This window comes from Ylistrum balloti, unplaced genomic scaffold (genome assembly GCF_031769215.1).
Source record: "Ylistrum balloti isolate Yb309-2 unplaced genomic scaffold, AGI_CSIRO_Ybal_v1 Utg369668, whole genome shotgun sequence".
NCBI lineage: Eukaryota > Metazoa > Mollusca > Bivalvia > Pectinida > Pectinidae > Ylistrum > Ylistrum balloti.
The window spans coordinates 2,011,625-2,025,968 of NW_026781915.1; the positions used below are offsets into that span (position 1 = coordinate 2,011,625).

The 14,344-nt window shown below is 33.9% G+C and overlaps 1 protein-coding gene and 1 pseudogene across 1 annotated transcript; one reads left to right on the top strand and one right to left on the bottom strand.

The window, feature by feature from the left end:
• Window positions 1–110: 110 nt before the first annotated feature.
• On the top strand, window positions 111–11,431 carry LOC132561341 (DNA primase large subunit-like). Its single transcript, XM_060226066.1, has 12 exons — window positions 111–267; window positions 3,100–3,209; window positions 4,103–4,182; window positions 4,399–4,519; window positions 6,099–6,191; window positions 6,623–6,760; window positions 6,948–7,091; window positions 7,526–7,708; window positions 8,125–8,251; window positions 9,703–9,785; window positions 10,117–10,276; window positions 10,819–11,431. Exons 1-12 carry the CDS (start codon window positions 111–113, stop codon window positions 10,983–10,985), a joined length of 1,563 nt encoding a protein of 520 aa, XP_060082049.1. The 3' UTR covers window positions 10,986–11,431.
• Window positions 1,259–2,251, bottom strand: LOC132561763 (uncharacterized; annotated as a pseudogene).
• Window positions 11,432–14,344: the final 2,913 nt, after the last annotated feature.

Below are 14,344 nucleotides of genomic sequence, written 5' to 3' on the forward strand. Positions count from 1 at the left end.
TGTTGGGAAGCTTGAAACAGTCGCTTCACAGCTGTCTGAAATCCAAACGTTTCGAAGATAGTGATGTTCTGTGTTCATTTTCGTTGGCGGGAAGAAGAAAAAATATTAACATGGATTTCAGCGAAGCAAAAACACGATCGAAACGAACAAGAAAGGGGGTAAAGCTTGAACAGCAATACTCCCATCCGCTTCAGTTCTTTCACACACCACCGACAGATACGATATCTTTGCAGGAATTTGAAGAATACGCCGTGGAGAGGTTAAAAGGTTCCCTATCTGTACTACCTCATGATCGTTACATTTTGTTTATAGTATATAACTGGTAGCATTATGTAGAAGTTGATAGTACAGGTAGCCTAACCAGCATTGGGTAGTGGGAACTTCCCTTAGTTGAGCGGTAGAGTGTCCGGCTAGAGATCTTGACCGAAGGGTCGTTAGTTCGAAACAGCAGGGTATTTTTCATTAATCCTATTACAATTACAGGGATAAAATCTGTCTAACTGAATGTGTACATGTAACCCTTGTTGTTCTTTGTAGAGGTATGGGCCAATGCGAATCTTGACAGACCAGTTTTCCCCTTGAAATGCAAGCAATGTTTAACATTTTTATTTAATAGGAATTTAATAGGAAAAATAATGGATGCAGGCTGTAAGCCTCTCTATCCATATCAATGAATTGTACATATACAAAAATAATTTTACTTCCGATGTACATTGCATTTTTAACATTTAACCAGTAATCAATCTTATTAATTAATTTATTAGCAGAGTTTCAAATAATTGTCCAGTAATATTTCAAATTGTATAACATTATTTGCATCTATTATATATTGTGGTAAACTATTCCATTTATCTACAACTTGAAAACTGAAAAAGTTTTTTCTGATATCCAAAAGGCATTGTTTTTTTTAAATATTTTTTGTGAATGTCCTCTTGTTTTACTGTTGATATCCATCTTGTAAAAGTTAGTAGTGACTCGTTTATCGTAAATGTTATTTTAGATTTTGTAGACATTAATCATATCCCCTCTGTTTCTGCGATATTCCAAGGTTGGTAGGTTTAGTTTCCGTAAGCGTTCCGGGTATGTTAGGTTTTTATATCCTAGTATGAGTTTTGTTGCTCGCCTCTTCCTAACTGTGACAATTTAAATTTTAACTCATCTAATTTATTCGACAGGTTATCAATATTAGTGTAAAAACATTTGAGGTGATCCTTGAATTCTTGTTGCTTGTTGACTTTTCACTTGTTTTGATCTAATTTCATTTCCTTATTTGCCGTACTACTTTTCTGTTCCATGGTGGACCTCTGATACGGAATATGTATTTCCCCGACTGTGACTTTTCAAGACTCAACTTTTTTGCTTCCTCCCAGAGTGATGCTTCCTTCTCCCTTTCATTTTGTGTTAAATCAATTGCTGATTCGCAACAAATTAAATTGTTCATGACTTTGTAATTTTCTTATGTTCTTGAAGAACACCTTTTTGTCTTCTGTTGATCCGAAAGTTGCTAAAATTGGCCCTAGATGCTTCTGACTTTGCTTATAATTTTGGATATTCCTTCAAGAGCTCCTGAGTTAAGCCTACATACAGCCAAGACTTCTCTTATGATTTTGTCGTCTTGTTTCTTTCGCTCACATCTTTCATTGTTGTTTTGCTCCTTAATTTTGCAGGCTAGTATGTTGGTTTCCCTTTTCTTTCTCTCCTCCAGTACTGTGATAACTTCTTGGGTATTTGTAGATGCTCCTTGTTGTGTTGTTGCTTCATGTGGTGTCCTCCTTTCTGATTCCACTGCCATTTCCTCCTTTATGATTTCTCTAACTCTATTCTCATTACATTTATTCTTATGTTCCTCCTCTATTCTCTTAACTCTTTCTTCAAAGGTCTTCATTATCTCCTCACACTTCTGCTCTATCAACTTGTCATTATGGATACTCTTCTCAATAAGTACACAACATTGTGAACAGAACTACATAGCTTCTGAACTCGTTAATACAGTGTACTCATTATCAGCCATGTCCAAACATTTTGTACAGAAATGCTCCTGACAACGCTGGCATTCAAGCATCTTTGCCTTATCGTCATCGAATAGTTTGTTACAAACGTTGCACGTCCATTGATCCCTTGACCATGGGGTGGAAAATAATTTGGCTGCTTTGGTTTTCTCCTTGGTTCCCATTGATGTTGTTGCTCGTACATTTCTCCATTGTCCGCCGTTGTCAGCATCTTGTTTGTTTACTTTTGGTCTGCTCGGCATGTTTGTAAATTCCGGGTTTCTAGACTTGTTCAGGCGTATATCCCCTCGGTGGAAAAGGCTTACAAACAACCTTTCCACACACCAGTTCCCTAATTATCGATATATGTAACTTTAAATTTGAGAAATATACCACCGCTCACTTGGAGCTGAAGACGATTGCGTCCGTCGCCATTGACACCGGAAGTCACTTTATCCTTCTGTCACTTTTAGCTTAAGGGATTAGAGCATGTAACAGCCAAGGGATTTTATTGTATATTTTCTTATTTTGCTTACTACGTATGGAAATCTCGAATGGACAAGATTGCATCATTCATAGTAAATTTATTATTTCAGTTATTATGTTACAGCATCCCAGCAGATATGAGACTAGTCTTAATTTTCAAATATCCCCTTATGAAAGCTATAAATGCAAAATGTGCCAGCTGGTGGAGTAAACATGTAATTAATTGATGTAAAAGATAATATATAATTAACACCTAATGATAGTTATGTAGTAAAAAATAAGATTGAATTGATCAATTTTCATCTTCATCCTTACTTTTCCCAATATAATAAATTGTTCAGTCCAGCTTGACAAAGTTTTCCATAAGTGTATCACATACCTACTGAATAATAGAAAACTCACCCAGATATGATCCACATGAAGCCAGCTACACAAAAATCTATGGCGGTAATAAAAAATATAGCTGAAAGCAAATTGCATGTTGGACTGACAGTACTAGGGTAATAATAAGTTATAAAGCTGTATCAGAATTTGATCCTTGTCAGAGACATTGAAAAATAATTGCTCACATTGATGCCAATAAAGTACATCAGTTATATTGTTTTCTGGTCTTGGTTTTTTTCAGTATTGAAAGCTCTTGATACAGCAGGTGTTCGGCATATCAGAGGTACTGAAAAGTATACAGAGTTGGTAGAAAAAGAAATAAAGAAAACAAAGTTTGGTCCTATTTTGAGGGTAAGATTTAGAACCATATCTATCCACAAATAAGACCGTGCCTACAAATTAAATAAGCCACCTTCATTTTTGCAGAATCAATTTTCAAAATAGCAAACTCAGAGTGGTTTACAAACCTTTATACTTTTACAGTAGATGAAGGGGCTTATTTGAAGATAAGATGGTAAACAACAGTGTTACAGTTACAAATCAATAACTGTTGATACTCACTACCAGAAGTAAATTGATGTGCTCGCATACAATATTGAGAATAAGTGTTTGAAATTGGAGAATTTGGTGAAGTTGATTGTCAGTGCACACAAAATGAATGAGACTGCTTGATTCTTTAAAAAAAATCATTCTGTAAATGATTGAAATGCCACAGAAATAGGTAATTTTCAAATGTCTGAATGCTTATACATTACATATATTACAATTGTAAAGCAAAGTTCAGTTTATTAAAATTTTATGAGATATTGTTTCGGCTTTAATAGTATAGTAAGTCAACTGACTTCTGTTAAACAGCTGCCCTAAAACAGTTAGAACTAAAGAAAAATATGTATTTCTATGATATCGAAATTGACCAAATCTGGTTGGATTTTTGAGACTGACATGGAAAAGTTAAACACATGGTGACTTGTGGATTTGAAATCAGTTTGCCTTTATTATTTTCAAACATCACTGAAAATGGAATATAAGACATCTTTCGTATGATTTGTACTAAAGCTAAATTTCCTGCAAATAGAAGAAAATAACCATTTACCATCCTGTATGAGGTCCATCTGATGATTAATTGGTCTGGGCAAAAAATGGCATATGTTAATGATGCTAATAGCATTTTAATGAAGCTGATTATTTGTGTCACAGTGTGACAATTTTAAGTTCTGCATTGTAACTTTGATATTCTGATTCAGACTGACAGAAGAGAGGATGAATTCCTTCGACGACTGGACCACATTTCACACTTCATTCTACGACTGGCCTATTGTAGATCGTAAGTAACCAGACACTGTATTGGCTAAAGTATGAGTCTACAGATTTTTGTTAGTCAGTTTTCTTTTTCATACTTCATTGTTTTCATCAGTCGTAAATCTTCAGTGAAAAGGAAGTTAACTTTCCACAGATAGATAACAAAGATAGAAAATAGTAGAACTGTTGTAAGTTTGGTAGCCATAATCATCTTGTTATTATAAATGTCTTGTTATTTGAGGGAGGAGCTGAGGAGATGGTTTTTGCAGCAAGAGCTGGAGTTATTGAGACTGAGGTTCCAGAGGGAGACACCAGAGAGCAGACAAGAATTCCTCAGAGAAAATAATCTAAACTACAGTCCAGTATGTTATCTCTGTACTGCTTAATCACAAATCACGTCAAATTTCAATTAACATCAAAAATTTTTAATCAGTGCTGTACAAAGACTTGTTAGGTTGTAATGGTGTAATAATAGGTTGAGATATCGATGCATTGGTCTTGTCTAGGTTGCATTAGGTCGATAGCATATTTTCAAGTTGATAACTATTACGAAATATTGATTCTTAACAATAGTTTTATAATTAAACAAAAATGCTATTTGAAAGCAAGATTTTCACCAAGTAATTGCCAAACAGCTAAAAGCCTTCGTTTATTTATGAAATCATCTTTGGGACCTCAATCAAGGTAGTGCTAAATACAAGAATTGCAATATCACTGACTTGACTCTAAATAGAATTTTAAGCACAAGTTGTTACATTAATAAGAGTTTATATCTTCAATAAGTGCTATATCGTTATTGGTTCCAATATGATCTAATTAAATCTACAAATTATAGTAGGAAAGGTGGTGACTTCTTCAGCTCAACGTCAAAGTTTCAGACCCATCTTTGAGATGACCCATTCCAATAAACAACATGGCGGAAGGTCGCAGCGTTTTGAAAATCAATCCCATTAAAAAATCAAAGAATTGAATTTACTGTAAAACTAAGGTATATGTGAGAATATTAGTCTTACAGAATAGCATGTTTATGTATAGAATTAATAATAAGAAAATACGATAAAGTGTAACAAATATCACTGTGGAACCTACTTGATTGTATGAAAATTGTATTTTTGTTTTTCAATTTTAACATGTGCTTAATTGAGCATTCTCATACATAAATGATTAGTGACTTTGCATTATTTCTGGGTTAAAAAACATGTTAAAGGTAAAAAAGGTATCGTGATAGCGTTGCATTAGTAATTTTACTGTCCCATTACTATCGTGATAGCTATTTTGGCCTCAATAGTCACCCCTTCTAGAATGGTATTATCTTCCAGATTGAAGGCTCTTTAATGCTTCCATGATCATTAATTCTGGGGAGAGAAGGAATACAGATTGATATATTATTGTTGGTTGTACCAATGTAATGATGGTTGTCTGCTAATGTGTTTGTCTAGTTAGGTAGCATATTTCCTATCGTCACAAAAATATTAAACGTGTAATATAATGCCAAGAGTTTAGTTTCTAAATTATTGTAGACTTCTTGATAGAGTATAGCATAATGATAATAATATATTTGTGATGTGCTTTATCATTTCTTAGAGCTTCATATCTTTAGTCATTTTGAAAGTGATTTTTACCAAATCATAGATAAATTATGCAAACTTTTGTACAAATTTAACAGATTAACTTTTAGACCATTAAGCATGTCTCAATGAAATCTATCACCTGCAAGAGGTTTACTATGCATTGTAATTCGGTATTAGTGACATTCACCTTTATGACAATAATGTTTGAAATCTGTCCTTGGGTCTAAATCAAAAACATTGAAATCATTAACTTCCATAATATAAAGGTAGAAGAATTGAAATTATTGTAAAAGAAATGTGCTTTTTGGTTGATAAGGGTAGACATGTTTCTGTATACTAAAGATATTAAGTTATAGCTTGTAATTGACAGATTTCTGATGAGGAAAAAAGGGACATAACTCCAGAGTTGATAGCAGCAGCTGGAAGGAACACATCACAAGCACACACACAAGAGTATTTCAAGGTGTGTACTATCGAATAAGTTTAAAAATCAGAAACAATCAGGTGTATTTCAAGATTTAGATTCTTAAGGCATGTGTACTGTACATGTTGAATAAGTAGTACACCTGTACAAACCAGGTACACACTCCAGTTTATTTTGAGGGTTGTATATTTACCACTTTGCAGAGATGCTGAAAGGAAAGTGTGAAAGTATTGGGAAATTTCTGTGTTATTGACTATAAATATATCTGTCCAAGCTTGACTGCATGTTAAGATTAGGATAATGACAGATTTTGTATTAAGTATGTTTTATTTAAATTATTAGAGAGTGAAGTGACAGTCTTTATTCATTTTTTGAAGGTGTCTTTGTTTCGTGTGACTGTAAATCTATACTCTGTAACGATAATATCTACACACTTTCAGATATATGTATCATTTAATTCTTGTCCTCAGGTTCCATTTGTGGAGGTACTAGACCTTATCAGCAAGAGGAAGGTGTTCCTAAAAGAAGGATTTGCCTATGTGCCACGAGAGGACATGATCTCTATCCTCTTGACCCACTACCGTGCACACCTGTCACATTCATTAGCTGTAAGCGTTGTCCTTATACTGTCAATGTTGTCTTAACAGAAATAGTTTTTGAGATTTTAGAAATTTTATTAGATGATGATATTGAGTGTCAGAGCTGTATTTTAATGCTATGATGTCCTGGATATGATTTAGCTGTAGTTACCCATGTTGTAGATTACAATGTAAATGTATATGTATTCTTGAACAGGTCACCTGTCGAGCCCTCCCTCATCTGGAGGAGGATGACAGACTACTGCCAATGGTGTGTGGACTAAGTAAGCGCTATGTCGGGCAAGACTATACTTCGAAAAAGACAAATGTTGGGCAAATCACAGCAGATATGGTTGAGATGGTAAGCTCAAGTCAAGGTTACAGGATCTGGTCACATTTCCTGCAGTAGATGATCTCCATAGAAAAAAGTCAGTGACAGCAAGTAATCAAGTTGAATCATTGAACACACTGTATCAGACATATGAGTAACTTTTTTCCCTTTTCTTTTCTTTTTTTTTTCAAACAATCAGCTCTGAAAATTTAGAGCTGAATACTTTTATACAGTTTATTGTCATTGTGAATTATTCATAATAATGACTAGCAGCAACTGTTGTGATATTCTTGTACATCAGGACAGCAGTGTGGGGGACAGCTATAATAAGTTTACTGGTAATTCTTGTGTTGAGGTTTTATTTATGACAATTGTTGATATAATTTACATATTTAAAAGAATTTTTTGAAAAAATCTTAACCAATTCATCAAAATTTAAACAAGTTTGTATTTTGTGTTTACAGCTCTCCAAACAGTCATTTCCCATGTGTATGCAGCAGTTGCACGAGTCAATGAGACGAGACCACCATCTACGTCATGGAGGTCGCCAGCAGTATGGGCTGTTCCTAAAAGGCATAGGGCTCTCACTCGAGGAAGCGATGACCTTCTGGAGAAAAGAGTTCACCAAACTTATAGATGGTGACAAGGTAAAAGTTCCTGTTCCAAAAGTAGGATGTCATGGCTTTTTTATCTGCATCAAAGGATTGAAAGTGAAATTGAGCTGTGATTTTTCTGCAAATTTAGGTTAAAAAGTCAAGTAAAGATCAATTCCACAGAATATATATATGAACACTAACATGCAAATTTCATGTTAGTTTAACCATGCAGGTACCACTCAAATCAAGAGGATAATAAGAATGCTTTGCCTCTAAATTTAGAGAGAAAATGAAATTATGATGGATTCTGAGTTTGTTTCATCTGCATACAGAACTCTCCATGAACCAGCCAAATGTTGATGTCCCATGTAAGGTTTTTGGAGAAGTTCAATTATATTTTCAAACTTTTAGTGTTTTCAAGAGATAGAAATCAAGTTTTTTATTTTAATGGACAAAATGTGTTTCAGTTTGACAAGAATTACTCCTACAATATTCGCCATAATTATGGTAAGGAGGGGAAGAGGGCCAACTATACTCCCTACAGTTGTATGAAGATCATCATGTCCAATGCTCCTGGACAGGGAGACTTCCATGGTAAGGTGTTTATCTTCTCTTGTAGTTGCTTTCATACTGAAGTAGTTTGTCAGATCAAAGAACTAAAGTGATATTATCACTATCAATACTGCTATACCTATTGAATTGTTGTAAATGTAGTTGATGAGAGAAACTTCATAGGTAAGTAAATCTCAACAAGGAGAAGTGCAGTGCATCAGAACCATCACTCTCTTTTGCTTACTTTAGGAGTTATTGCTCTTTGTTATTATTAGGTCATCTTATTCGAAGGGTTATTATGACCTAGTCATCGTGCTTTGACAATCGTCGTCAGACATGAGTTAACTTTTGACATTCAAACTTCTTCTTGAGTTCCACCAGTGGGATTGAGCTCAAACTTGCATGAAATGATCCTGAGATGGTACTGACCAAGTGTTGTTTGAAATTCAAGATGACTGCCATCTTGAAAAACATACTTGAAAAATAATACTTGGTGGAATTGAGCTCAAACTTGCATGAAATGATCCTGAGATAGTGCTGACCAAGTGTTGATATTTTTCAAGTATGTTTGAAATCAAAGATGGCCGCCATCTTGAAAAACATATTTTAAACTTCACCACTGCCACTGAGCTAAATATTAGTGGGAATATTAAGGAAAGGTATCCAACGAAATGTTGTTCAGGGGTGTTCAATTCCGCTAGCCCGACGCCCAGGGCTAGTGATTTTCAGGTCAGGACTAGCTGTTCCAAGACACTGACTAGCCCATTGGTGAGAGAAATTTTTCTGTTCTTAATATGCATAAAAAGCCAACCTGTTTCTGTACACATTGGTCAGGGTAGTCAAATTTCACAACCACAGATGGTTTCCATTGGTCCATCAAGATTCTTAAACATGAAGAATACCTTCCTCTAGGTGTATCAAACACTTGGTCATGTCATAGATGGATTTAAGAATTAAAGCTAACTAGCGACCCAGATGTAAATGCAAGTTTACTGACATTACACTAAAACTATGAGAGGTATCAACATGAAAATTCATACATAGGTAGTTCTCAATGAGGAGGAGGGGGGACAGTGCATAAGAACTCGCTTATTGCCCTTTTATCATTTTTCACACTTAAATTTTGTCCCATTTGGGGAGCATAACTGTCTCTGATGGCCCGTGTTCATACAGAATATTTACAGATATTAATTGAATGAAATGTTGCATGAACTAGCCTTTACTTACCTTTGTTGTTTTTGACATCAAATGAATCTAATACTATGCATTATTCCTTGATACTTTTTTCTTCTGCTTAAATCAGTCTACTTAATCTATTTTTTTAACCTCTTCATTGTTGCAGATACATAATTGAAACTATTGAGGTGGGGGAGGAGTTTTTATATCTGAATAATCCTTAATATTTCTATCAAAAACATTCTTTAATTCACACAGGAGCAATGTCATAAATCTTGTCTTGGTAATGTCAATGTGTCACTTGTATACTTGTACAGGTTGTCCATTTAAGCATTGTGATGAAGCATTACTGGCACAGAAGTTACGGGCACAAAATTTATCAAAGGATTATATAGACAAGGTATGATTCTTGCTTAGATAGGGTTGAATGTGACTTTGCCAACCAAACCTTCTGAATTTATATTTGTATTGTAAAAAGATGTTTGATAGGCTGTAAATTCTAAATAATTGTTTATCATCACTAGCCAGTGGATGAGCTACCACTGAACTCTTTCTTGTTTTAAGGTGTATTTTACATGTGTGTAAAAACTAATTTCATAATTATTTGAAGTCTGATCAAACAGTTGAAACAGTTTTCTGATTTTCATTTTCATATGTTGCTTTACAATTTTTTACCTAGATTTAGAGTTTTTAGTAAATACAGGTTTGGATTACTCAATTTTTATGTACAGATCATGAATGAGGTAAAGGGTGGCCACTATGGAGTAGCATGTACGAAACACTTCCTGGCCAGACACACAGGGGTAGAGGAACAGGATATTAACAGTATAAATCACCCTAACCAGTACTTTGAGGAGAGCCAGAGAATACTTCGTGGGGACAAGAGGGAAGGTCAGTATAAACAAAGTTGATATTACTAGATTTATTCATCAAGAATACTATTGTTGTTAAGTTAAGTACCAACAAATACAAAAAAAATTAGTCCATTGTCCTGCAGTAAGCAAAACTACGGACTTTTAAGTTGAATGTCATTTGTCAATCCTCTCAGATTATTGCGACACCATTGGTGATTGTGATTTGAACAAGATACACTACATAACATTTTTATGATCAGTTTTTCTATCCATTTTCAAATAATTATCCTATATTCTATAGTATACTTAATACAAAAGTGATTAATCAGAATAGATGCATTACATAATGACAATAATACAGAAATGTTTACATCTTTATATCTATATCCAGATGACCAAAATGATTTATTTCCCTTTAAAGAAATTATTTGACAATGTCCAGTTTAGTGACTTTAATGTTTGACATCTATTTAGAAAGGATATGTTTTTCTCAAGTAATGAATTTGCATTTAATGTTTAAATTTTTATACTTTTGGTTAAAAAGCTTTAAAATGATTATAAATTTAATCTGATTGACAGTCCTGAGACCTGTACCAAACACACCTCGCTCTCAATATTCAAGTCAGTCACAAGGGACACCCAAGTCTGAAAAAATACCTGATAGTCAGGGCACCCCTCGAAGTCAGATGAGTGGTATAGAGGAGATGGAGGAGGATGATGACCTAATGATGTCCTTGGACTGTTGAATATTTATACATATATGTTGTGGAACTGTGACCTGAGAAAGTACAAACAGGAAAGATATAGATATTTAATACATAGCTGAAATATACTTATGAACATACTTTTTTTTTTAAATCTAAAGTTTTTTAGTGACTCATGGTATACCGAGGTTTTTTGATTAATGATTTAATGATGTGTTGTACGCGTTGGTAAATAGTTACTTCCCTTTGTGGTTTAATTATATCTCAGTGTTGTCGGAGAGTTGATAACAATGCTACCATCGAAACATTTAGATAATATAAGGTGAAATCTATTCTTATCTGGACAGGTTTAGTTCAGTTTCCAAGGAGAAGACATTGACAAAATTAAGCTTTACACTTAAGAGTGCTTAAAATTGAGTTTGTAAAATATAAAGTATTTATTATATAACATGTTGGTTTGATAGAGCATGTGTTCTGTCACTGGAGAGGTAGACATGGAACATACCAATTGATCTAGTTACCAATGAAAACGCAGATGTTTTCTTGCTTTTAGGCTTAAGGTAACACAATTACAGTTTTAGCCAGTTGTCATAGCCTTTGGAACTGACTGTTACTACAAATGCTAACTTTCTTGTTGCTGGAAATATTCCGACAGATTATTATTTTCTTTTCTCTCATGTAGCAGTTACTTACATGTACCAGTATTTTTACCTGGAGGAGCAAATAGTACCTTAATTAGTGTGGGTGACATTTTTTTAATTTATATCATAATTAATGTTAATATGGTCAGTTTTAATATACCAAACGTAAGTAAAAAATATAAGATATTATCAGTATTGTTTTATTCAGTTGTCATTTCTGTCACAAGAAAGAAAAAATCCTAGTGAAGTAACACAAAGACGAAATCCTATACTTTTGTTCTCCATCTTCTGTCAAAATTATAAACTTCATGTATGGTAAGCCAAATTATATCTTACATGATTTGGTTCAGTACAGGGTCACCATTCCTTCATGAATAAATGACACCTTTGCTGAGCATGTACACATGCATATTTGATATGTATTTTCTTATCTACCTTTTGAAGAATGTATGCAGTATATACAAGGTCAACTGCTGTATGTCTTTGTGCAATACTAAGGGGTTTAAAAGTATGAAATAATGCTAGTTAAAGTATTGGCTAGGATCAATTCCATGCCATCCTTATTTCAAGAGAGATAAAACAGCTAGCTGGTACAGGACATATACAATGTGTATCTTATATAACATACAGACTGCCAAACCAGGAATATGGTTGGGGATTTAAAGAAAATAAATGAACTTATTCAAAATTAGTTTAGTTTTGTTAGTTTCTGATACTGGAACTATTTGATCCTACACAGGGCTCCGAGTATCCTTCAAAATAACAATATTATATGGTCAAAAATGTATATGTCTGAAATTGTTTTCTCTACACATTTCAAATAAAAAGCATCAATTTAGCATTAAATTATTACAGTAAAAACAAGAGGCCCAAAGGGCCTGCAGCACTCACATGGTATATATACCTATACCAGCCAAATATCATGCCTCTAGGCCTTTTAGTTCATCAGTAGTTGTTTAAAGGTTTTAACAAATTTGACTCTGGTGACCTTGAATATAAGTCAAAGTAATTTCTGTTCGTAAACTTTGTCGGGCTTCATCCTGGGAACATAACAGGCAAATGTCATTACTCTAGGCTTTTTAGTTCATGAGAAGACATTTAAAGGTTTTACTTTAGTATATTTTGTCAATCTTCATCAGAGAAACTTACCAGCTAAATATCATGCCTCTAGGCCCATTCGTTCCTGAAAAAGTTGTTTAACGGTTTTGACCCCAGTGATAGGACACTGACTGCCAAATTGAAAGCGTGCCTTAGTGTTCAAAACAACTTAACTCAGCTTGAAAAATTAGCCAGATCTTACCTGAAAGGCCAAGTCACTATTTGTCAAATTAGATGCTACTGCAGATAATTGGAACTTTCCAAAGTTAGACATGGAATACCTTTGGACAAAAGCATGATGATGACTATGAGATCTGGATCTATCGGCACTCATTGGACATTATATGATGTCAGATCCACTCGAGGCATATGAGCATTATCAAGTACAATGTTGGATCCAGCATGACAGCTCCGACACCATTAATTCGAGAAAGGATTGTCATAACCACAAAACCTTAGGGGTATGTGTCCTCATAACCAGTATCCTGTATTATTTAGAATACTACATTCATTTCCAAACCAGCAAGACTTCACATCCAAAAGGTAAAAGACAAACCTCAAGTAATATTGATTTCGCTACCAACGGTCATCTTCAAGGCATTAGGTATGGTTGACTTGGACAATTAGAATTGCATTACTGCAAGATGAAGATCAACACTGACATGGCCAATCAGATTCCAGGATTAAGAAGCCAGATTAGGTGTTTTGATGTGTTAAGCAACTTCAATCTATCATTTAGTATTCTTGTTAGAATATTGATTCAGCAGTTAACAGAACATTTGATTTTTATGCTTATCGGGGTACATGACGGCCATTTTAAAACTTGAAATTTCATGTTAGTGGACTATGAGTGTAAATGACAGTCCCTTTGTACTAATAAAACCTAGTGTCTTATTTCAGTTTACTTTATAATACTTCAATCCAAAACAGATTTTACCCTTTGTCTGTTTTTTGTTTTAAAAAAATGCACAACAATATTGTCAATCAATTTTAAATTAATTTGCACAAAAATCCTAATTACCATTTTTTGGCAATTCATTTCATATTGTTTGAAAATGTTTTTTGCACATAATTACCAATAGACTTCAATAGGAAGTTGTATTTTTGACCTTCAGAAAATTTCATCTGATGTAAAAACTGACTTCTTGCTTGGCATATACATATCTAACATGTTATTATCAGCATGTTCATGTTCAATTTTCTTAAAAAAGTGAAATAATATTGTTGCATTTTCCAAAAAATTATACATTTTTGGCACAAAAAGGCACTATCTTCTTGTGTATGTATATGTTTTGACTTCAATGACTACGGTGGCTACCAACAGCACATACAGCCTGTGGTATTTTTACAGTATTTGCTTCTAAGACTATTAGAAACCTCAACTAAAAAAGACAAAAAAAAACATAATTTAAGAAGAGATACAGACTAAAAGTAATTTAGAGGCACCTACCACTATCAAATAGAGGATCCATGATCTAATTGGAATGTAACTGGATGAAAACAAATGTTGAAATACTATATATATATAGAACAAAGAGTCCATCTAGCAAATTCAGAAATTCTGAAGTTGAAAAAACAAAAGGGGGAACACTTGACAAACATTGAACATCAATTCACTTAGTGTTGACTTTCACACCATGGACTATTAGAACAAAAACATGA

What these genes read in the sequence shown, in the direction of transcription:
- LOC132561341 (XM_060226066.1), top strand. Translation starts at nt 111, where the DNA reads ATGGATTTCAGCGAAGCAAAAACACGATCGAAACGAACAAGAAAGGGG. An exon ending in ATAATCTAAACTACAGTCCA is followed by an intron (nt 4,520 to 6,098) that starts GTATGTTATCTC and finishes TGTAATTGACAG; the next exon opens with ATTTCTGATGAGGAAAAAAG. An exon ending in CAGCAGATATGGTTGAGATG is followed by an intron (nt 7,092 to 7,525) that starts GTAAGCTCAAGT and finishes TTGTGTTTACAG; the next exon opens with CTCTCCAAACAGTCATTTCC.